This window comes from Trichogramma pretiosum, unplaced genomic scaffold (genome assembly GCF_000599845.2).
Source record: "Trichogramma pretiosum strain Unisexual culture from Peru unplaced genomic scaffold, Tpre_2.0 scaffold50, whole genome shotgun sequence".
In the NCBI taxonomy this organism is placed as follows: Eukaryota; Metazoa; Arthropoda; class Insecta; order Hymenoptera; family Trichogrammatidae; genus Trichogramma; species Trichogramma pretiosum.
In genome coordinates, this window is record NW_019640807.1 from 125,361 (window position 1) to 148,735 (window position 23,375).

Below are 23,375 nucleotides of genomic sequence, written 5' to 3' on the forward strand. Positions count from 1 at the left end.
ATTGATACGGGCGCTGAGGTATCGGTAATACCTAAAGAGGCTGTTCCTACAGCTGAGCTTTCGAGTTTCAAGTTGTTTAACGCGGACTCGACACCGATTGATACGTACGGTTCACACAATTTAGAAATGCAATTCGGTGAGGAGCTAACTTTTAAGTATCAATTTGTTGCTACACATGTCCCTTATGCTATTATAGGCGCTGATTTTATTTATAGTCATAAATTAATTATTGATCTTTTTAATAAGAGAGTTATGCATTCAAATGGTAGAACTTTTGCTGTTGGTTCAAGTATAGTTACTGCGGGAATTACTCTTTCTCTTCTGTCCCCTCAACACAAATATTTCGATCTTTTATCAAAGTTTCCTATGATCATTGACGCGAAGTTGCGTAAACCAATTTTAGAGAGTTCTGTTTGTCACATGATAGTTACTAATGGTCATCCGGTTGCCGAGAAGGCGCGTAAGCTCTCACCTGAAAAGCTAAAAGCTGCTCGAGCTTATTTTGATGATTTAGTTGAGAAAGGCATTGTTGAGCGGTCCGATAGCCAATGGAGTAGCCCAATACACATGGTAGGGAAAAAAGATAACTCTTGGAGGGTTTGTCGTGACTATAGGAAGCTCAACAGTATTACGGTGCCGGATCGCTATCCTGTAAGACGCCTACACGATTTTGCTACAGTATTACATGGTGCTACGGTTTTTACCACGTTAGATTTAGAGAAAGCTTTTATGCAAATTCCGGTCAGAGCTGAAGATAAACAGAAAACGGCTCTTATTACCCCTTTCGGGCTTTTTCATTTTAACTATATGTCTTTCGGTATGCGAAATGCAGCTCAGTCTTTTCAAAGATACGCTGACGCTGTATTGGGTGATTTGCCTAATGTCTTTGTGTATATCGACGATATTCTTATCGCTTCCCCCGACGTAGAGTCTCATAGAAAACATGTAGAGATAGTTTTTGAGCGTTTACGTGACGCAACGTTACAACTCAATCTTTCGAAGTGTAATTTTGAGGAGGATCAGGTGGAATTTCTTGGCTTTTTGATTGATAGAAACGGTTACAAGCCCTTGCCCAGTAAGGTTGATAAGCTAATGGAATTTCCCATCCCAGAAACTGTTGAGCAGCTTCGACGGTTCCTGGGAATGGTGAATTTCTACCACCACTGTATTCCCAACAGCGCGGCAAATCAGATCGAATTGAACAAATTGATTACTACTCAAAAGAAGAGAGATAAGACTCCGTTACAGTGGAATAAGCACGCTCGCCAGGCTTTTAATAAACTTAAGCTTTCTTTGGTCGAAGCTGCTTATTTGGCTTTCACAAGCCAATTACTTTTGTTATGCAACAGTCTCATGATAAAGCCCCAGCTAGGCGTAAACGCCAAGTTGATTACCTCTCACAATTTGATATTACATTCGAGTTCTTACCGGGCACTGAAAATACTGTTGCTGACGCTCTGTCTCGCATAGGCGTCACCACGTCTGATGATGTTGCTAAAGTCGAGGAGGTTTCGAAGTTTATTAATCATATCGACGCGATTCGAATGCCTACTAAGATCTCTGCCGATGTTCTTGCATTTGCTCAGTCGAATGATGATGAATTGAGAGGCATCTTGAAGGATCCGGAAAATCCTTTAAAACTTTCAAAAATTTGCTGGGGACCCACGAACGCGAGTTTTTACGCCGAGGTCAATTCTGATCATATTAGACCGTATGTTCCATCGGGTTTAAGATATAAAATTTTCGAGTCGTTCCACGGTCTCTCGCACACTAGCTCGAGAATTACAGATAGAGTAATTAGAAAGTTCTATGTATGGCCTGATATGTCGCAAGATATAGCCCTGTTTTGTAAGGCGTGTATCGCGTGTCAAAAATCTAAAATAACTCATCACAATAAACCAGCGCCGGCTCACTTTGAAGCACCAGACGCTCGTTTTTAACATGTTCATATTGATATCGTTGGTCCTTTGCCTGAGGTAGATGGCTACACTCACATTTTCACGATGATCGATAGATTTACGCGGTGGCCCGAGGCTGTGCCGTTGAAAGATACAAAGAAAGAAACCATAGCTTTCGAGTTTTTTAGACGTTGGATTGCGCGGTTTGGACCTCCGTCGGTTATAACGTCGGATCAGGGTGGTCAATTTGAATCGGATCTTTTTGCGTTGTTTTTGCAAGCGATGGGTATCGAAAGAAAACGTACAACTCCATATCACCCAGCCAGCAACGGCATGGTCGAGCGCTGGCATCGTGACTTAAAATCAGCACTTATGTGCAAGTCTGATACGGAGAATTGGCTTCAAGCTCTTCCTATGGTAATGTTAGGTTTGAGAACGCGCACTATCTTAGATACCGATACGAGTCCGGCCGAAATGGTTTATGGCAAAACTTTGCGTGTGCCGGGTCTCTTTTGCGATTATAACGATGACGATATGGACATTAGAGCCTTTAGGACAACGTTTCTTAGACACATGTTGGACCTTAAACCTTTACCAGTTATTCATAAATCGGCAAATAAGCCTTTTTATTTTGCAGATCTAGACACGTGCTCGCACGTTTTTAAGCTGGTCAAGGTGGGCAAAAGATCGCTTGTACCTCCGTATACGGGTCCACATAGGGTCGTGTCGAGGGATGAGTCTAAGAAACATTTTGAAATAGAAGTTGAAAATAGAATTACTCGAGTTTCTGTAGAGCACTTAAAACCGGCTTTTCTACTCTCGGAGATGCTTGACCCTGATCTGATAGCTCGTGAGAGTATCAATGTTAATCGACATATTGGTGGAGAGAATCAGAATTACGCTCCGCGTGGAGTTCCCGTAGAAGTACCTAATAATAATGATATTGCGCCACAAAATCAGCCCGACAATGGAAATAATATCATTGGCGATCAGAGCAGACCCGACGGTTCTGTAGAGGGACTTTTAAATGAAAGTCTCCCTGATAGTGAGAGTACTATTAGCCAAGACGAAATTATGACAGACGATCGTTTCGATCAATCAAAAATATTAAAAAGTCCATTAAATAGTGGTAAAAGCTTGCCAGATTTAGCAGTTCCTAGTACGAGTCGCGGTGTACGAAATAACTATGTTCCTCTCTCTCAGCCACCCTTACACGGTGCGGGGCTACAAGACGAATTAGATGTAGGCCTTTCGCTTACTCAGTCAGGTTCAGGTCCGGCGCGAGAACTTGAAGGAGGGTTGTTTGCTTCGGCATCTTTGCCGGTTGATCATACTTATCAGATAAATTTACGGAAGTCGAAACAACCTGTTAAAAGAAAAAGTTCAACTGATGTAGTGTTATCTGAATCTAAAAAGCGTAGATAAAATTATCAATTTTTCTTTTTGTGTTTGGTTTTTAGGAAGCTTGGAGAGGCTTTTGACGAGCTGCGCAGGGATGCGTACGTCGCCGAGGCGCAGGCAGAAGATGACGTTGTTTACCAGGGCCTGGAACTTGAACTTGGTCAGGTAGAAAAACATTTTTATCGGCGCGATTTTCGTCGCAATAAAAAACTGCCGTTTAACGTTAATTTTCGTGGCAGATCACGCCATTACGAACCTCTTCCGAGATTACCTGTACTTACAATTAATAACAAGCCAGTTCTTAAGCTCTATATGTTTAACATTCAAAAAAGACTTAAGAAGCCAGATTTGGAGAAGCTGCTGGAGTGTGATATCGCCTCTAAAAATGCGATATATTTTACAAAATCAAAAACCAAAAAACCCCAGAAAATAGGCAACCCTATCTCTACAAAAGTTGGCCGGTAAACGAAATATATCGAATCCCGGGCCTGTCAAATTGAATATAAACCACATGGCCCCCGGTGCAACCGTCGAAGATTCGATGTTCTCTGATTTTACTATGAACAACATTTTCTACATTATTGTTTACGTATAAACAACCGCAATAATTGCACACCTATAAATAATTTATTTATAAGCATAATCAAAAACCCAGATCCTTTTCCCAACGTTTAATTCGTCAGAGATGCAGTAAAAATGAGATGGCTCGCTGGCGATAGAAAATTATTCCTTATGTATTACAAACTATATTTTTTAAGTTAATATTTATTATTTATTATTTATTATGAATATCAACCTTCTTTTTTTTTTGCTATTAAATAAAAATAGAAAATATAATAGAAAATTAAATCGAACGATCTAGAAGATCAGAGTTCGAATAACAACATATGTGTCGATAGACGAGTTGCAGGTTGCTCGCGACACCAAGGCAGAGACAAAGACGCAAGTCTCACAGAAACAGAGTTCCCATAGTTTTTTAGCCGCCGAAGCCGTTACAAACGAAAAGTTACACATCGAAGATCTATAACTGATTCTCTCTATCTAAAAATTTTCAATCAATCTCGTTCGCGACTCCGACCAGTGCGGGTCTCTCAGTTCTCAGTGTCCTCTGTTTCTGTGCCACAGCCTCTGTGCCTCTGCCTCTGTGTCACGACGCCTGCAGCATCTCAACAATGTAAGTTATAAAAGAATAATATATCTATTTTTTTTATTTAAATTATTTGCTTCTAACTTATTATTTTATTTTTTTCCTTTCTAAATAAATGAATACCTTAAACAAATATAACTCCTAATGACATCACTGCCCCGAGGCGATCAATGGGTAACCATTTCGTCTTGTGGAAAGTGACCCTTTCTCCCTTTCGATAAAATACGATATTTTGAACCATATAAGTACTCGGAAATATACTCTGTGCTATAAGACGTCTCGTCTTGGCACTAAAAATTTTACACAAGACCACCGTAACCGTAAGGTTACAAAAGTCCCGTCTCCCGACGTGACAGAGCCTATTTGTGACTCAGGCTACACTCTTACAAAACCTAAGAGACACGGTAGCAAGTCGTCCTGCAAAATCACGTGTGTCGATTTGAAAACTTCACTTAGACTTCAAGCTTTCTCCTTATTGCATAAAATTGATGCAGGTTTCTTTAGTAACGATAAAAATAAAAAGCAGGATTGTTTCGCGATAATTAGGCCTGACACGTCGTTAATTTGTGAATCTCAGCCGCTTATGACGTCACCTGAATCTACATCCATTGAAGCTTGCGAGCATTTTCTAATTCGCGCTTTCCCAGTCTTGAGAGAGGTTTACGAGTACTTGGACTCGGACACTGCCCTGAATCTAACCCTCGCGTTCGATAGACACCCTTCTGCTCTGCATTTCTTGTACTATCATTCATTTGACTTTTCATGGCCGTTTTTCGAATATGATAACCTCCATTAATTCATTAAAATCCATTTTAAAAAATATAAGCCACATTCTTTAATTCTAAATGATAAAGGTTTCGTTTTTGATAACAATTTAGTTAGTACCGCACTGTCGGCCATGGCCGGCAGTCACGTCGGATGCAGTCGAGCGAACGCGGGTAGAGTAGGTGCGATTGACCTGACAGCGTGTCAGCTCAATAAACAAATTTTAGAATTCATAAGTAATAATTTTAAGCTAATTTCCTGTTCTTTAGGAGATTTCATAACTATGTGTGATAGTAGTGTCGCAAAAATAGACACCCAACAACTTGAAATCAAAAACAATTACTTTATTCGAGGTAAATTTTTTGAGCACACTAAGGCTCGGGTGGTAAGATTGTACGAGCGCTACCAGTTAAATTTCCATTTCTTCGCTGCGGCAATATCGATTAACCAATACTGTGAAATCATTACCATTCATGAGTGTATGGCGATGGATTTTGATTTAAGTTTATCGAGACTTGTCGCCAGTTTGTTTTCGGGTTTGAATTCGTTGCGTTACATAACTTTTACTTTCGCCAAACCACAATTTTATCTAGAATCTTCACCGGACCTTATGTTGTCTTTTAGCTTTTGTCCAGACATTATGTATGTGGATCTGACGAATGCACTGTTTTTCAATAATAATCTGCATATACTAATAAATTGTATTCCGAACGTGAGAGAGTTAATCTTAACCAATATTAAAATTAATGGCCTGGTTTCGTTTAAGCATTTAGAAAAATTAAAAAGAATAACCATCAGTTGGTCAATGGATATTGTTGAAATTTTAAAAAGATTGCCTCTCTCATCGTTAAAAAAACTCATTATAGTGACTGATCGACATCATGTATGTACCGGGATTGAAAAAGTCATGCCTGCGGTAGCTGCCGGAGTGCATGTAATAATCAAAGACTTTTATTTGGATAAAATTCCACTATGGTTATATAATGCGAAAAAGAATAACAAGATTGTAGCGAAAAACTGGTGGCATGGTTTCCACATGCATTTGCCCGACGTGTGTAATAATTGATTAATCAGAAGTACAATTTATGTACTTTAATCTTTGTTTCTTTTCTTTTACTTGTAAGATCTAGCTAAACTGCGCCAGATACTCTGTCACCTGTTTAATAAGTAATGTAATGTTTATATTCTGAATAACTTATATTATTGTCATATATTATTGGTATAAAAATCAAAAATCATAAAAACTAAGTCAAACTAAAAAATCAAGCTGTGAGCTAAATGTAGTGATGTAATTCCATCACAGAAAAATATCATTTGTTAAAATACATTTAAATGAGTCAACTCTGCTTAAATAAGCACATGTGATAAAATAATCACATTTAATCAAATAATTAAAATATAAGTACAAAGAGTAATTGTTTAAAAATTAAAGAAAAATAATCTCTGATGTACAAAATATTACAGTTTAAAAATAACTGAACAATATTGGAAAAGGAGTCATGTAATTTACTTAACAATTATAATTCAAGTTTTGAGTCTTATGACTCATAGTATGTTCACTAATTGAGTACTTAAAAGCGATCCCAGTTGAAAAAAATTGCATGGATATCCACGTGGAAATCCACGAGGATTAGTAATCCTCGTGGACCATACAGGGATTCCACGTGGATCGTACAGGGATTCCACGTGGATCATACAGGGATTCCTCGTGGATCGATCATGGGCTGAAAAAAATGCAATCACCACGGATATTCGACTGATCCACGCTGATTTTTTTTTAATCCTCGTGGATGTGGAACTTGTTCGCTAGCACGCGCTCGAAACATCCGCGAGGATTTGCGGCGAATCACCACGGATTTTCAACCGATCCATGCTGATTTTTTTTCAATCCTCGTGGATGTGGAACTTGTTCGCGAACACGCGCTCGAAACATCCGCGAGGATTTGCGGCGAATCACCACGGATTTTCGACTGATCCACGCTGATTTTTTTTCAATCCTCGTGGATCGATCGAAAATCAACGAGGATTTGCGCGAAAACCCCCGTGGATCGATCGAAAATCAACGAGGATTTGCGCGAAAATCCCCGTGGATCGATCGAAAATCAACGAGGATTTCCGTGCAAATCCCCGTGGTTTACGTACGTGGACTCTTTATATGATCCATGTTCGATCCACGTGGAATCAATGTCCCATCCTCAAGGAATCCCTGTATGATCCACGTGGAATCAGCGTGGATATTCCACGTGGATATCCATGCAATTTTTTTCAACTGGGATATGTAGCATAGTTACAAATTAAGTGCCTGAATGTGATATGAATTTAAAAAATAAGATGTTATTATTTATACAATATGTATGAGTGAGCTCCAGAAGTACCTAGTCGTTAATTAACAATTAATGATGTATTATAAAGTGCCAAATGTAAGCGCTGTGATGTAAAATTTAAAACTTATTTTCTGGTAGCAATGTTTATTCTAATCAGCTCATTGAGAGCACTATAAGAATCAATATAATTTAAACATTTTGTTTGTTCATTGTAATAAATATGTAAAAAACTACTTTGTATATACTGTCAAAGGTCAAGTTAAGACTGCTCGAAATAATTAATAATGTTTAAAAAAACCCCATGCCAAGAATTAAAAAACTTTTTTCAAGGGGAGAGTAGTGTGGCGTGCACAGTAGAAGTAGTTGCCGCTTGGCCGCTGCGATGCGGGAGCGCTGCTGTATGGTCGCAGATCAGTCAGCAGCTGCGTGTAGAGAAGTTGCCAGTCTTAACCTGCCCGGCGAGCAGCGCACACAGCAGTCACTCTGGCCTTCGTGCCGACACAATAAATATATTCAATCTAATCACCTCGCTCTACCTCACTTAACCCGTGAACTCCTTCTGATTAACCTACTACAGGGTGTCTTCGCCTCCCTGGTCCAAGTTTACCCAGACATATCTTAGATAAACGCGATAGTTATAACAGCAGCGCACTCTTTTTGTTTATTTATATAATATGTAAACAAACCGCTAGGTGGCGGACTTGCAAAGAGCTTGTAACCCACAAATGAACCGTGGCCGAAAATGCTTCCCTTATAAAAATTTCCAATAGGATCCCGCGAAATTCCTATTCCGAAATTCCTATAGAATTCCTATTGGAATCCTATAGGACTCCTGTAGGAATTTCGCGAGATCCTATAGGAAATTTTTATAAGGGTTATTATCTGAATTGAAATAAAGCTCCGGCATGTTCCGGGTTGAACTCAAATCCTGATTTTCATTGATTGAGAAACGGGTTAGCCTCTCTACCTGAAAAGTAAGTTCATTGCTTACTTTTCAAACAGACGGCTAAGGAACGATCTACAGAAGGTAGCGATCGAAAGCAACTTCTATACCAGACGGTCAAACTCTCAGACCTTCAAAGGCACGAACGAGATCACCCCAGCTGACTCCCGTTCGCCTACACCAGTCACAACTTCATCAAGTCACATCTCAGAAACTTCCACTGTACGTCGGATTCACGATTCAACGTCATCGCACCGACGCAGTACACCGAAATATCACTATCATAACGAGACTTTTCTCGTAATTGTTATCCGTACCATAACAATATATTGGAAATATACGTTTTACTGCTATCAAATATTGATATGTTGGTGATAAAAATGCTCTGGCAGCTCTTGACAGGGCATATGATATATGTTCATTATTGCACGGCGACGCTGTTATGAGCACCTTATATCTCGCCAAAGGGGGCCTAAACGTGAATTTAGCACAGTGCTATAAAAAAGCTCGCTTCGCTCGGGTGCTAACCGGGCCGTGCAATAATGGCCTGCTTAAGTCACACGTATCATAATATACCATTTGAGTTCTGCCGCCTACGTTTGAGTTGGCAACATCGGGTCAGATGATAAAACAGTGACGGCAGACGATATAGCGGCAGCCATGTTCCGGAAAGTTTTTTACAACGCTGATTTCTGGACCACTGCCAATTCATGACACCACTACCGCACGTTTGGCGCTGCAGTCGACACTCGATATACTTCACGTGTTATTCCGCTCTAGTACCATTTTTACCTCCACCAACTCTCAGATTACTTCCCAATACTTTATTACAGTTTTTAAATATTATTATGTCTAAAAAAATTTGCCCAAGGATTTCTCATCAAAAAGATCTAGTTTAAAAAATTGTTAGATTTCCAAGTGGAAATCGATTGGAAATCCACGTGGATCTCCAGATAAATCCATGTATAATCTAATTCAAACCACGTGAATTTCCAGGGTGATTCCAGGAGAATTTCCCAGTGGAAATACAGCTACTTTTTTATCAATAAGGTCCAAGAGCATTATTGAATTATTAAAATATACTTACTAATATAAAAAAATACACTCGCTTACAAGTACGGACATTTGTTGGGAATTCAATCAAGTTTACAAATATATGTACGTATTTATGTTACGATGCCTCGTTCAAAATCTCATGTTCGAGCTTATCACAGAGCAGCTTCCTCTATATTAGGAAGCAAAAAATGAATAAATTACTAATTATACTGTTAATATAGGTATAAAATGATTAACTTTGAGCATGCATGAATACGGAGGTTTTAAATGTTCATTTAGAAAATAAATTTAACATTACTTTTCATGGTACATGAAAAAATTTTTCATGATATGATAATACTGCAGTTTAGCACCCTTGTAAAAAAATTTTCATTATTGAATTTTTTTACCACGCTTCTTTGATCAATCAAAATGCTAATTAGAATCATGAGAACAATTGATAAATAATTCACATTTATTTGATAAAAAAGTGAAATCCAAACAAAACCATTTATTAATTGAAATTCGTGATATAATTTTTTCTTACATATTTAAAACTATTCAGTGACTTTCTGATGCTTATTGAGATGCTTATAATAATGCCTTTTGATGATGTTTATGAAGGAAAAAGGCACAAGATAATTTTTATTTATTCAAAAAAACCCCCATGATAGGGAAAAAATTGTCTTAAATATCACAAACATTGAATGTATTTTGTTCAGAAAATGTGTAGAAATTAAAAAAAATAATGTATATGTATGTGTACATTTATCCATGATATAAATGTATAAACATTCAGCATTTGAATTAAAACTCATTAATTGACTTGATTATTCTGTGTTTTTTTTAATAAAGGCATTTAATAATAATAAACCATTTTCTTACATTTGTTAAACATTTTTTTGTAATTAGTAACATGTGAAATAATTTTTAAATAGAAAATAACCCATAAAAACGTTATAAACAATAGATAATTTTATCATCTTTTAGCAATTCTTATAATTTTTTATGGCTAATAAAATGAATAGTTAATGTACAATTAAATTATAAAGTTGACTGTTTGCTATCGTGGATGGTAGCATGGATTTTTAATTAACTTATTTTACAGTTAAATATATTTTTATATAGCAATTTACCTCATCATCAAATATTTCCTATTTAAAACACACTTAAAAATAAAAAAAAATATTGTCAATACACTGAAGAAAACTGGAAAATAATTGTTGAAAACAACGCTACACTCGAAATGATATACTTTTATGGCCTATACCAACAAAACCTTCTTTCAAGTGCATGCAGTTGCACGACTTATAGGGCAAAGGACTATGAGATTCATGTGTGAATTGAGAGACTCTGCCGGTCGCCGCATAACAAGCTTAAGGGCTACGGTAAACATGAAAAGTTTGGGACTCTTCCTTCGAGGATTGGATAAGGTTTATTATTTAAAAAATTAACCCTAAACATTCTATTAAAATGTGAGGGTGTTTGATAAATTCTAAGACTTTAAAAAATAGAGAAGCTTAAATATGTGTCATCATTGTGGAAGTCATGCGGGAGTTAGCATCACTCATGATGAAAAAAACTATTTCCTATTTCCCAATACTAATATATTTCAAATTTTATTAAATCTGTAGAGGATTGAAGTTTATTATATGTTATATTTATTTTTTTTTTAAATTTTTTTCAGATTCCGTGAAATCTCACGTACCCAGGTAATAATAGTATATCATATACAGGGTGGGGAATAAATATGGAAACCCCTGGAAATTTCGCAGAATAAGTTGGGAGAAAAAATCAAAAACCTCATATCCGACGTATTTTTTCACGGGGAATCCAATGGTGACCTTGAATTTGACCTTGAACATGACCTTGAAGCTCCAGCGACCCAAAAATCGATTTTTCAAATGTAACCCCCATTTTTTATTGCAGATTTGAAAAGAGCGGAAAATTTCACGTCAAAATGTATGTTTTGTTTTTTTTTTCAAGGTCATTTTAAGGGCGTTACAGACGCAAATAAAACCCCAATTTAACCTAAAATTAAGATCAAGTAAGGGCTTTTTTTCTAATTGTACTGCCTCCAAAATGACCTTAAAAAAAAATTACAAAATACATATTTTCACGTAAAATTTTCCACTCTTTTCAATGGTGACCTTCAATTTGACCTTGAACATAACCTATACTCTACCGTGAACCAAAAATCGATTATTCGCACGGTGACCCCCATTTTTTATAACAGATTTGAAAAGAGCACAAAATTTCACGACAAAATGTATGTTTTGTTTTTTTTTCAAGGTCATTTAGGAGGCGGTACAATTAGAAAAAAAGCCCTTACTTGATCTTAATTTTAGGTTAAATTGGGGTTTTATTTGCGTCTGTAAAGCCCTTAAAATGACCTTGAAAAAAAAAACAAAACATACATTTTGACGTGAAATTTTGTGTTCTTTTCAAATCTGCAATAAAAAATGGGGGTTACATTTGAAAAATCGATTTTTGGGTCACTGGAGCTTGAAGGTTATGTTCAAGGTCAAATTCAAGGTCACCATTGGATTCCCCGTGAAAAAATACGTCGGATATGAGGTTTTTGATTTTTTTTTCCAACTTATTCTGCGAAATTTCCAGGGGTTTCCATATTTATTCCCCACCCTGTATAAATTTAATGCGTCCGTCCCATTGAAGGTTGATTGAGGTAGAATAATTTTTAACCTTCAAATCAACATTTGGCGGCTCAAAATTTTTAATTGTGTAATATCGTTAGTTAATCCTTAGAAATCTTGAAAAAAAACATTCTGACTTGATAAAGGGATTTGTAAAAAGTCAAAAAAAAAACTGAAAATTTCGAAAATATTGTTTCTCATGTTGTATTGTCCGCCATCTGATCGCGGCCAATTCATACGAGGAACGTCCCTAATTGACTGTATTTTGCGCGATTTGATTAGTTCACTAGACCCTAATCTAATCCTGTCTGGTCCTCAGAGTTGTGGAACGTGTATAACCATAGGAATTCCGGCGTTTCAGTGGACAGAATTAGATTGGGTCTAGCGTTCCTCATAATGAGAGCGAGCGATTTGTCATGAAAAAATATTTAGACTTCAGAGCGTGTTCATTGATTAATAAAAAGCAATTTCTTAATTTACCAGCACTCTCGGACCAGTAAACCACCTTAAGTTTTCTTTAACTAGTTTTCTTTAAAGGGTTACTTGGGTTTTCTATCAGTTTTCCTCGGTCAATCTGTTAATTCTGCGGTAGTCAGGATATTTCCGGGCAGGATAATCTGGAATCAAAAATGCAACATATTTTTTAAAGTTTACACTCTTGGCTAGTAATTGAACAATGGAAAGTAATGAAAAAAGGAAATTTATTGATTTGGCTCGAGTTTGAATGAATTTTTTGTCCACATTTTTAACCCCATACCTAATTTTGATTTCGGCTACGGTAGCTGTCTTAGGAACGTAGGTGAGGTTTTAAAAAAGAGACACCCTGATATTTAATGGCAGTAAGCACAATGAACAAACTATCTAAAAAACTCTTTCTGCAGTACACCGAGCTCCCCGACGGAAATTTTTCTCATGAGAAGGTTTTATAAAGTCTATAAAAGTCTCAAAAAGTCTTACAAATGTTCGGATTTCGTACACCTGATCAATGATTTTAAAGAGTTAAAAAGAGTTTTTAAAAATTCATAGAACCTTGTGGAGACTCAATTTTTTAGCAAAAATATCAATTTTTTTTTTCATTTTTTTTATTTTTTTTCATATTGTTCATATGGTTGCTCGTACAGTTTTTTCACCATGATTTTTGACGAGCGTAGATACCGATCAAAAAGTCTTAAAAAATATTGAAAACTTTTATCAACACTTAATAACTCTTTATAACAATTATTGTCACTTGTAAAAATTTTTTTAAATTAAATAAGCGATTCCTTACCAAATTCGGAAACAAAATATCAGGTTTCAAATAAATTTTTAAAATTTATTTATATATCATTTAAAACTCTTATAAAGTTTTATTAACTCTTAAAAATCATGGTACAAAATACGAACATTTATAAGAATTTTTAAGACTTACTCAAACTTTTAAAGAGTTTTTAAGAGTTTTTAAGAATTAGAGTGGCGATGAAGTTTCCGTAGGGGCAGTGTATAATTTTACCACTACGTGTCGCTGCGATGTTTGCGACGCCTTTGTATGTGTAAAGACCTTTGCTCTCATCGTGCAACATATTGATTTTCACTGATTATCATTTCATATTCCTGCAGCACTTACACGACCCACAGCAATATATATTCATATAACAGAGTATACCGAGCAAATTACCAATAACTGATTATTTGGGAGATCATTCATCAGATTGATCGCGCGCTTCATTTATCAAGTTGACATTGATCAAAACAGCATTAAATAATGGCTACTAGAAAAATTTTGTGCAATTTTGTACCCCGCAGATCATTCATGAAGAGTAATATTATGAAACATGCAGATGATATTGGTGGAGAACCTGGAAAAGTAAGCATATTATATAACAATGCTATTATAAGTATTGCTTATCAAAGTAGTTGTTTTGAAAGTGACAAAAAAGTTTTTTTTTGTTTCAAAAAGAATAAGCTTATATTTTAATATAATTATATTCATATTACAACTCAAAGTTAATCAAATAATGGAAAAGTTTAGATAATTACTCTATGATTTTCAATGATGATCTTAGTAATTAGTTCTTTTCTGTTTTATTTATATGTGTATTGATATATTGGAACAGGAATAGTTCATATTCTAATCCTAAAAGGGCCTGTTATTAGCAAAACAGCATTTTTTGGTTTTTTATTCTAAAGATGTATATTAGAATTCATACATTAAATACTATTTTAAGATTTAATACATACTTTTATATTTTCAGGATTTGCCCTTCGATATCCATAATCGTTATAAATTTACTCTACTTTTTACTGCTTATATAAGCCTTGGCATGGCTATACCTTTCTTGGCTGTACGTCATCAATTATTAAAATAGTTGCGGCCACAATATATTTCCATATTGTAAGTAAATATATCTGAGCAGTTTCATTATGACAAACATTTCATAGACCTTTGATTTACTTACTTCAACTAATTTCTTTCTCGATATGTGCAATATCTAAAAACTTGAATCCTACACAATTTCACTTTAATTTCTAGTTGAATATACATTCAAATACATACATTTCTAACAATTATATCTTTATTCCAGGCCCATTATGATAAGATCAACCTTTGATGAAGAATGGCAGTAGTTATAAAATTTTAAATAAGAGTTGTTATCGTTTATCATGAATAAATAAATTAATAAACTATAAGTAAAGCTATAATTTTTTTAAAAATACCAATTTGATATTTTAATGAAACAAAATTTAAAAATCGCTGTAACCAATACTCACAATTACCTTGCAATTTATGCTACACCTAAAATAAATATCAGTTCAAATTTTTGCCAACAAAAAGTGAGTAAACAATGGGTTATAAGATAAAAATTCCTTAGAGACTTGTAAAATTTTCATGTTTTGACAAAAAATCTCGATTCAGCACTAATTGTCAATGAGTAAGAAAGCAGAATAAGATTTATTAACAAAATTTATTTTACTGTAATAACTATAATGATACATGATATGTATAAAGCTTTATTTTTTTATTGGCGTAGTACATGAAAAATTAATTTTGAATTAAATAGCAATTATTGATTAAATTTTTTGAAATGCTTTGAAAACGAATGAAGAATTTTCATAATGAATAATTAAAGTTGTTGTTATCAACATTTATTGCATTAAAAAAGAGTAATTTATGCTCCCCAAATGTATTAAAAACACTAATTATTCTGAAGAATAAAATGAAAATGGTATTGAATCATTGGAATTCATCAGATATGAACAATTTCCAACCTTAAAACAGTTTATAAATTCCAGGTAAATCTGTAGCAGTTCAGATTTTTGCAAACACATTTGAATACAATTTATACCATGATCATCATATTTTGCCTTCAGCTGGTGCAACTTTTGATAAAATTTATATTTTTGTAATATCTAATAATGCTCTTCTAATATTTCCTTTTGAAATTAGAGCTTGATTTTTTAGTTTCCTGCAATTATTGTCCAAACTATATTTTCCTTTATAATAATTTTCTTTTTCTAATATTAACATTGAATATTGTTTTAATTCACACTTTACACTGTGCTTTTGAATCATATTATTAGATGGCCATGATTTAACTTTTTGTTTTATGTTACAGCTCTGCTGTTTCACTTCATTTACTGGAAATTCTTTGATAAAGAAAGTGGTTTTTGATTTTTTGCTATTTTCTACTGATCGTACAATATCCACAAACAGAGAACACTCTATTTCGTATTCATTATTGATAGTCTTATCAATCAAAGTAATATCAGGATCTAACGAAGTATCTATTTTTTGATCTAATTTATTTAACTCATGATAGGTTTCTTCGAGAAATGTTTCATTATTACTTTGGCTATTCAAATTATTTAATTTATGAAAATAATTCATAGTAACTTTTAAAAATTTTAATCCAATTACTCTGTAATAAAATATTAATTATCACCAGTTTGGGTACCGACAACTAGTTTATATGACTGTTATATAACTGTTAAATTTTATTGTCAATCACAATTATATGATGGATGATTTTTCTTTCTTGTCTTAAATTTTATATAATTTAATGTTTACATTCAGCTATAATGATGTTTTTCTAGTACTTGTGATTGTATTTTTTTTTACACTCAAGTTGTGCAGTTATATTTTTGCTGACAAATTTAAGTTTAGACACACATATTTATATATTTTTCTTCATCAATAATGTGTTTGAAATAAAGAGCAACTGTCACTTTCAAGAGAACTAGACACAGAGTTACTTACAAAACAAAAATATTGATATTGTATACTCATCCTAGTATTATGAGCAAAAATCTCTTTCTAATTTTCGTCAAAATAAAGATTCTAGTATCATAAATGATATTTTTAAATCAGTGGAATAGTTTTTATTGAAAAGTAGTGTTTTATTTGAAACTTTTTGAAAATTACTTCTGATACAAGTTACATTATTTTTAAAGAAAAAAATTCATAGAATTAAAACATACATTTTTAATAAATTCCAATATTGCTTATTTTTAATACATAATTATTCAGTAGCATTACATACAATTTACATTACACACAAATTTTATCTACATGTATACAAGTTATTCAGTTACTACAATTTTTTTTTCATGTACTTCATCTTATTTTTGAACTTTTTAGGATTCAATCCATAAGCTTTTAATCTTTCTTCACTTAAGGAATGTAGATCACCCTCAGCTTGTTCTTTTTTATTGAATTTCTTATTAAGTTGTTTATATTTTTGTTTTCTCAATTCTTTTTTACTCATGAAACTATTTCCATCTTGATCAGTTATTTTTGAACTAGCTTGTATTTTATTGTTAGCAGTATTTGAATTGGATGTTTTTTCTTCTTCTTTACTATGAGTTTTTGATTCTATCTTAAATTTTTTAGATGAATTTGTTTGCTCTTCAACAGAAACAGTATTTGTTCCTGAACTTTCCTCTGTTTTAATTTGAGAGTTTATTGATTCTCTTTTGCGTTTCTTTTTTGATTTCTGCTGTTTTTCATTATTAGTGTCAATGCTGTCTGAGCTTTCTTTCGATTTTTTTATTTCTTTTTCACTTTTTTTGGTTGAATTATGTATTTCCTTGTTATTACTTGTACCTGGTGCTAAAATTTCATCAGCTTCTTCTTCAGGTTCTTTGTATAAACTTTTTAAAATTTTTCTCTTCAGATATTCATTTTTAGCTTTTTCTTGGTACAACTTAACATCATTCTTTTCTACATGTTCAGGTTTGTATTGTAGAGCTTTTTTTAATGAACACCATCTATTCAATTCTTTTTCATCTGCAGCCAAAATCTATTGCAAACATGAATATTATTATTAAATGTTAAATTAGAATAAAATATAAGCAATACACTTACTTCCTCCAAAGTCAGACCATAATCATTTGGTACAACTTCTCTATACTTAAATCGACATGGTATATCACCTATGATATCCTCATAGTCAAGTGCATAATACTGATCATAGTATTCTTTATATGATGAATGTTGACTAGGATCAAATTTAGGTTTCTCTTTTGCTATGAGCTCTGAAAATTTACTGCGTCTTCTTCGTTTTTTAGTTTTAGTTGATTCAATTATTTTATCTTGCAAGTTTTGAGTACCATCATATTCAGCATCCATCTAATTAAAAATTTTATTAATTTATTATTTATCACATTTATAACTCATTGAAAATAGTAAAATATAAAATTCAAACAAACATTAAAATCAGGATCTTCACAATGAGGTTCATTATTGTGTGGCGCACTTTCCTCATCAATTTCATCGTTCTGTGGATCATAATTGTCCCAATTTGGTTCTATGCATAGTTCTTCATCAATTTCTGGAAATTCTGGTTTTACATCTTCGTTTTCTGCTGCAGCATAGTAATCGTCATTGAAAACTTGTCTCATTTTCTTATCATAAGCATCTGGATCAAAATCTTCCTCCAAATCCACCATGTTAAGCTGTATATCATCATTACCTACAATAAAATAGTTGTCACAAGCAATTTTTTAATAAAGAATGATATAATCAAATTTAAAAATATTCAAATTTAACCTGTGATTTCTTTTAATTTTTCTAATCTTTCTTCAATTTCTTTTCTTTTTAGAACTTTCAATTCTTTTAATTTTTCTCTTTTTTGCATCTTTTCTTCCTCCTTCCTTTTTTTTAATTCTGCTCGTTTATCAGCTCTACGAGTGTCTTTTTTTCTCATGGAGTTCTCTAAAACGCGTGGATACCTTAAAATTAATAATAATCAATTAAAAAATTATATAAATATAAAGACAAGAGATAATTTGTGCACTTGAGAATTATAAATTATTGTTACTTTTTACAAAATGAATGTGAAGTTTTAACAACTTACAGATTTTTTAATTAAAAAAATATTAATTAAAATTATTAAGTAAAGAAGACTATAAGTGAATTTTACATACAGATTCATCTCAGGATAAATAAGAATTGTATAAAATTTTCCTACCTATAAATTACACCCATATAACAATGAAATTGGAAAATATTGTTTTACCTTTTGAGAAACTCTTGGTCTGGTTCTTCAAATCTGAAGTTATATTTATGCTCAAATTCTTCCTGTTTAATGAGGTCTTTTTCATCTTCAGATAAGTTTAAATGAGCATCAAAATCATTTTTCTGATCATTATCATCGTTTCTGCCTAAAAACTTTTTATTTAAAATATAATCCCTCAAAAATTGTTCACTTTTATCCAAGTTTGAGTTATTCCAGTAATTGCGTAAGGGTTCAAAATCTTTTTTTTCTTCCTCATTGATATTAATTTCTTTTCCTTTCAAGAAATCAATAATATCATGATCTTCCTAAAATATTCAATGATTCATATTATATATTTTATTTATTAGCATATGGACTGAAAAATCAGCATATGATGATATTATAATCTTAAATACTAAGTCATTACATCAATAAGTTAATAAAATTGATTGTAATAAAACATTTTTTTAGTAAAATAAGACACTGAATAATGTCTACAAAAATGTATATACCTCTTTGATATCTTCTTCAGTATTTATTTTCTGTTTTATTATCTCGTCACCATCATCATTTTCATCTATTTCTTGTAAAGCTTTACCAATACTTTCTTGGATTGTAGCTATTTGTTGTACATAAGGTACGTTTTCATTTTTCTTCTTTTCTTTATCTTCATCTTCACTATCACTTAATTTTCCTTCTTTTTCAACTAATAATTTATTATTATATTCTCGTAAGTTCATAGGTTTCTCTTTTTTATTAGTTTTTTTTGATTTATCCACTGCCTGTTCACTTTCTTCGTGGTCTTTAAAAAATTTGACATTACGATCATAAATTCTAGGATCTCTATTTTTTAGACAGGCAAGTGTTTTAAAAAAATCTTTATCAAGTTCTTTTGATATTATCTAAAGGTACAAAAAAGCATTATGAGATTTATTTCATACAAGAAAATTGCAAATAAATAGGTTGAAAAAACTTACTTCTTCATCGTCATCATCATCTTCAGATGATGAAGTAGATTCATCAGAGTTGTCATCAAGGTTTACATTATCTCCAGATGCTTTCACTAAAATAAGTATATGAAAAGAGTTATTATTAGAAAAGAACATAGAAAAATTAAAATTATAAATTTCTAAATAGTATTTTTACATTTCTGTAATTCTTCTTTCTTTCTCCAGTTGTCGTAATTTTTAGCGTACTCCTCGTTAATTTTCAACTCCTCTTCCGCACCTGAACTGTCCTGATCATCAAATAACTTTGGCATTTTTGTTTAGAATAATAACAATCTTTCACAAATAAGTTCTTCTCTTTTAACCAAAAAAAATAAATAAAGTACACGTGCTCTCTACACTTCCTGTGATATTCACTAACGTTGAATTCGCCACAATGACTAGCTGAGAACTGAGATGCGCAGGCCGCAACTCGCAACGCCAGCATGAGTTAGCTCACTAAATTAGAGGTTAAGAATTTAAAAAAGTCAAAGAGGTTAAATAAGATCTAATTTTATTGGACTATGGATTATGGAATTGACAGACAGACAGAACACCAGCGAAACCACATGGGCGATACATAATGGGCACTGACTAGAGAGACTAGTCACCAGACACCAGATACTAAAATTGTAACTTACACTATATACCGACAGACTATTCACTACGTACTAACACAAGAGATACAGAGTGCAGATTAAAGAATACAGAGGAGTTTAACCTCCATGCCCATAAATGCTGAGGTAAATGAAAAGAAAAAACGCCTATTATGAAATGGTGATACTGATTAAAGTGATTCCCTCCTTTAAGATGAAATTAAGTGTACATTTTTATACGTTCATAACACTTAAAACATTTGACTTCATACCCAGTACATAACAAATGAAACATTTTCATACATACATAATTATTATTTACCATTTGTGATTGACTATATGCTCATAAACCTTTAAATTGTTTTTAGACAAGATGTTGAGCTTACTAAGATGTTGTCGCCATGGACTGTCAGTAACTGCAGGTTCAAAAATGTTCAAAAGACAGTTAATAACAGTATCCAACAAAATGGAAATTCTTTTGAAAAAAGCAGACAACATACCAAGAGATTATAATATGATTTATCGTATAACTAATCATAGATCGGGAGCTATGATGTACCATTCACTAAACTTTTTCATATTTACTACTGTTGGAGCTATAGGATACATATGTTATACCGGTGCATCTCCTGACGCAAGTGCAATAGAAGATGTTCATGTTGATGATTTGTTGAAAGAACCATGGAAATTGGGACTTATTCTATTTGTAAGTGCTGCTCTTTTGGTAATGACGACTGTTGTCAGAGGTAGATATGTTATAAGAATTTACCACAATGAAAATACAAAAACATATAGAGCAATATTCATTGGTAAAATTCCATTTACTAACGAATTTTATGAATTTCCACAAGGACAAGCTATTTTTGTTGCAAAAGATTCAAAATTTCCTTGGCGAAATTCTTTACTCAAAGTCAATAAGAAAAAAATCCTTTTATTTGAAGACAATTTTAAAACGCACAATGACTTTTATAGTTTATTGAAACCTGGTCAGTTATAATGTAAAATTTATTGTAAATAAATATTAGTGTATAAATATATATTAAATAAAATTTGTGTAAGTTTCTTAAATTTTTTTTGTATTACTTTCAATAGTTATGTATTTGGTAAAACACTTATTACCTTTAAATGAGAAAAATGAGAAAGGAAATAATTTATTACAAAAATAATTAATTAAAAAATAATATTTTATTTTTTTCTGATAATATGAACAATTTAAATTATTTTTTAACATATTTGCTTATTTGTTCATATGGTATTCGTTTCACTAGTTTTTTTTCATCTTTTAATGTTACATCAACACAAAATTCGTCTTCTCTAACTTTTTCAATTACAGCTAATTTATCACCATACTTTCCGTATAAAATCATTACATCTCTACCAATTGATGGAATGACTGTTTCAAGATGTTCTTCATCTATTTTAACAATATGTCCTGCTACTTCCTCTGGAGATTGGAGCTTTACTTTACCAACAAAACTATTTTTATCAATAGTTTCTATAATAGTCCCTTTTGATTTATAATATTTGTCTCCTAAAGATTTTGTGATTATCTTTACAGATAGCCCTGGTCTTAGCCAACCTTTGTTTAAATCTCTTTGATATTCATCTTTTTCTTTTTTTACTCTTTTAGAAATAGGTAATTTTTCATCAAATGAATCCAATTTTCGTTTGTTACTACTTTTGATTTGTTCATCATCACTTAATGGTTCTTGTTTGATTTTCACAGCCAAAGTTTCTTTTTTAGTCGGTTTAATAATTAAACCTGTTTTGGGTTTTAATTTAATATCAAGTACTAAAGGTTCATCTCCTGTTCTTTCCAACGGTTTTTTAAAGTCGTCTTCTGTTTTGTCTTTCTGTTTATCTTTTTTCATTTGCTTTTTGATGAAGTCCATTGTTTTCTCTTCATCATCACGGTCCATTTTTTCTTTTTTTTCCTTTTTTTCGGAAGCAGCTATTGTTTCAGGATCTTTATCAATGTACGTTACAAACCAACCTTTTTCTGTTTCATCAACAACACACTTTCCAGTTCTACCCAACCATTTTACAAAAGCTGTTAACGTTAACCACTGTGTTGCATTCATATGAATATGATTTCTATCAGCAATATAATCTTGATATACCCTATTTGCTGGAACTCGTTTGGTTCCAAATTGCCTTTTAAGCAAATATAAATAATCATGAGAAAACTCCTTGGAAAATTGATCCATGTATTTATGGGAATTATCAGCAAATAATAGAAGCTGACGGTGATGTGATTCTGACATTGTATGGCATTTAAAGCCATTTTCATCTCTACATTGTTTTTGGCACATTTGGCAGTACCATCGCAATTTTTGCAGACCTTTAGCTTTCATTTTATTGGCAATATATTTTGGTGTGCCTACTTCGTGCTTTCCCATATTGACAGTTTTTCTTTGGATTGGCTGATACTATTTATTAGGTAAATGAGATGATGCGACACTCGTTCAAGAAAAAGTACACTAAAATTGACCACAATGAGTAACAGTTTTTATACAGCACTGATTCACTTTTAACAATTATCAAAAAGAATGGTTAACTTTTGTTAACCTTTTTTCACCACTTAACCTGATCTGAAATGTTTTCAAGAGCAGAGCTGAAAACTGAAGCAGAGCTGTCGGGTAAGTGCGCACACTGTTTGGGTTGTGTTTCGTTGTGCTGTGTTACTTTGTACGTGTATGGTGTGCACGTGTGATTGTCGGGTGTCGACTGAGTACTGCGGCTGTGTCTGTGAGTGCGAGCTGCTGCTGTGCTGACGGCTGCTGCTATGTTATGTTATGTTATATGTTATATGTATTTCTAATCTTTATCGGCCAAAGAAATTACAACGCCCCCTCGTATGGCAGACGATAACTACACAGATCGAGCATCTCAGTCAGTGCAGCTTCAGTTGAGCGCGAAAATTTAAAAAAGTTAACATTTACATGAATTTTTTTATAGAAATACAATAAAAAATCCTTTCATTTTTAGCAAGACTATAGATGTTCGATAAATTATTTCGTTAATTTTATGAGAAATGTAATAAAAAATAACGCCTTAATTTCAAAAATATTTGAATATTTTGGTTTTGAGATACAGTGATGGTGCTAAATACCGTTAAGCTTGTGATAAAAAACACCTCGTTTCATTGAACAA

At 33.0% G+C, this 23,375-nt stretch overlaps 4 protein-coding genes across 5 annotated transcripts in view; 1 reads left to right on the top strand and 3 right to left on the bottom strand.

Moving 5' to 3' along the window:
- LOC106655119 (vang-like protein 2-B) overlaps positions 1–10,828 on the bottom strand; it is a 31,551-nt gene extending 20,723 nt beyond the window's left edge. For both annotated transcript variants that reach the window (XM_014375339.2, XM_014375338.2), the window contains exon 1: positions 10,650–10,828. The gene's annotated coding sequence lies outside the window, so the exon portion shown is untranslated. The remainder of the gene's footprint in view (positions 1–10,649) is intronic.
- A 5,812-nt stretch (positions 10,829–16,640) lies between these two features.
- On the bottom strand, positions 16,641–19,916 carry LOC106655209 (protein KRI1 homolog). Its single transcript, XM_014375477.2, has 8 exons — positions 19,787–19,916; positions 19,618–19,703; positions 19,153–19,542; positions 18,662–18,966; positions 18,193–18,374; positions 17,853–18,115; positions 17,509–17,772; positions 16,641–17,443 (listed from the first exon to the last, which is right to left on the bottom strand). Exons 1-8 carry the CDS (start codon positions 19,899–19,901, stop codon positions 16,736–16,738), a joined length of 2,313 nt encoding a protein of 770 aa, XP_014230963.1. The 5' UTR covers positions 19,902–19,916; the 3' UTR covers positions 16,641–16,735.
- A 360-nt stretch (positions 19,917–20,276) lies between these two features.
- On the top strand, positions 20,277–21,225 carry LOC106655211. The gene is made up of 2 exons (XM_014375480.2): positions 20,277–20,369; positions 20,591–21,225. The coding sequence occupies exon 2, from the start codon at positions 20,596–20,598 to the stop codon at positions 21,217–21,219; it is 624 nt and encodes a 207-aa protein (XP_014230966.1). The 5' UTR covers positions 20,277–20,369; positions 20,591–20,595; the 3' UTR covers positions 21,220–21,225.
- A 172-nt stretch (positions 21,226–21,397) lies between these two features.
- LOC106655210 (DNA/RNA-binding protein KIN17) lies at positions 21,398–23,370 on the bottom strand. The gene has a single exon (XM_014375478.2). It carries the CDS (start codon positions 22,619–22,621, stop codon positions 21,440–21,442), a length of 1,182 nt encoding a protein of 393 aa, XP_014230964.2. The 5' UTR covers positions 22,622–23,370; the 3' UTR covers positions 21,398–21,439.
- Between the last annotated feature and the right edge of the window lie 5 nt (positions 23,371–23,375).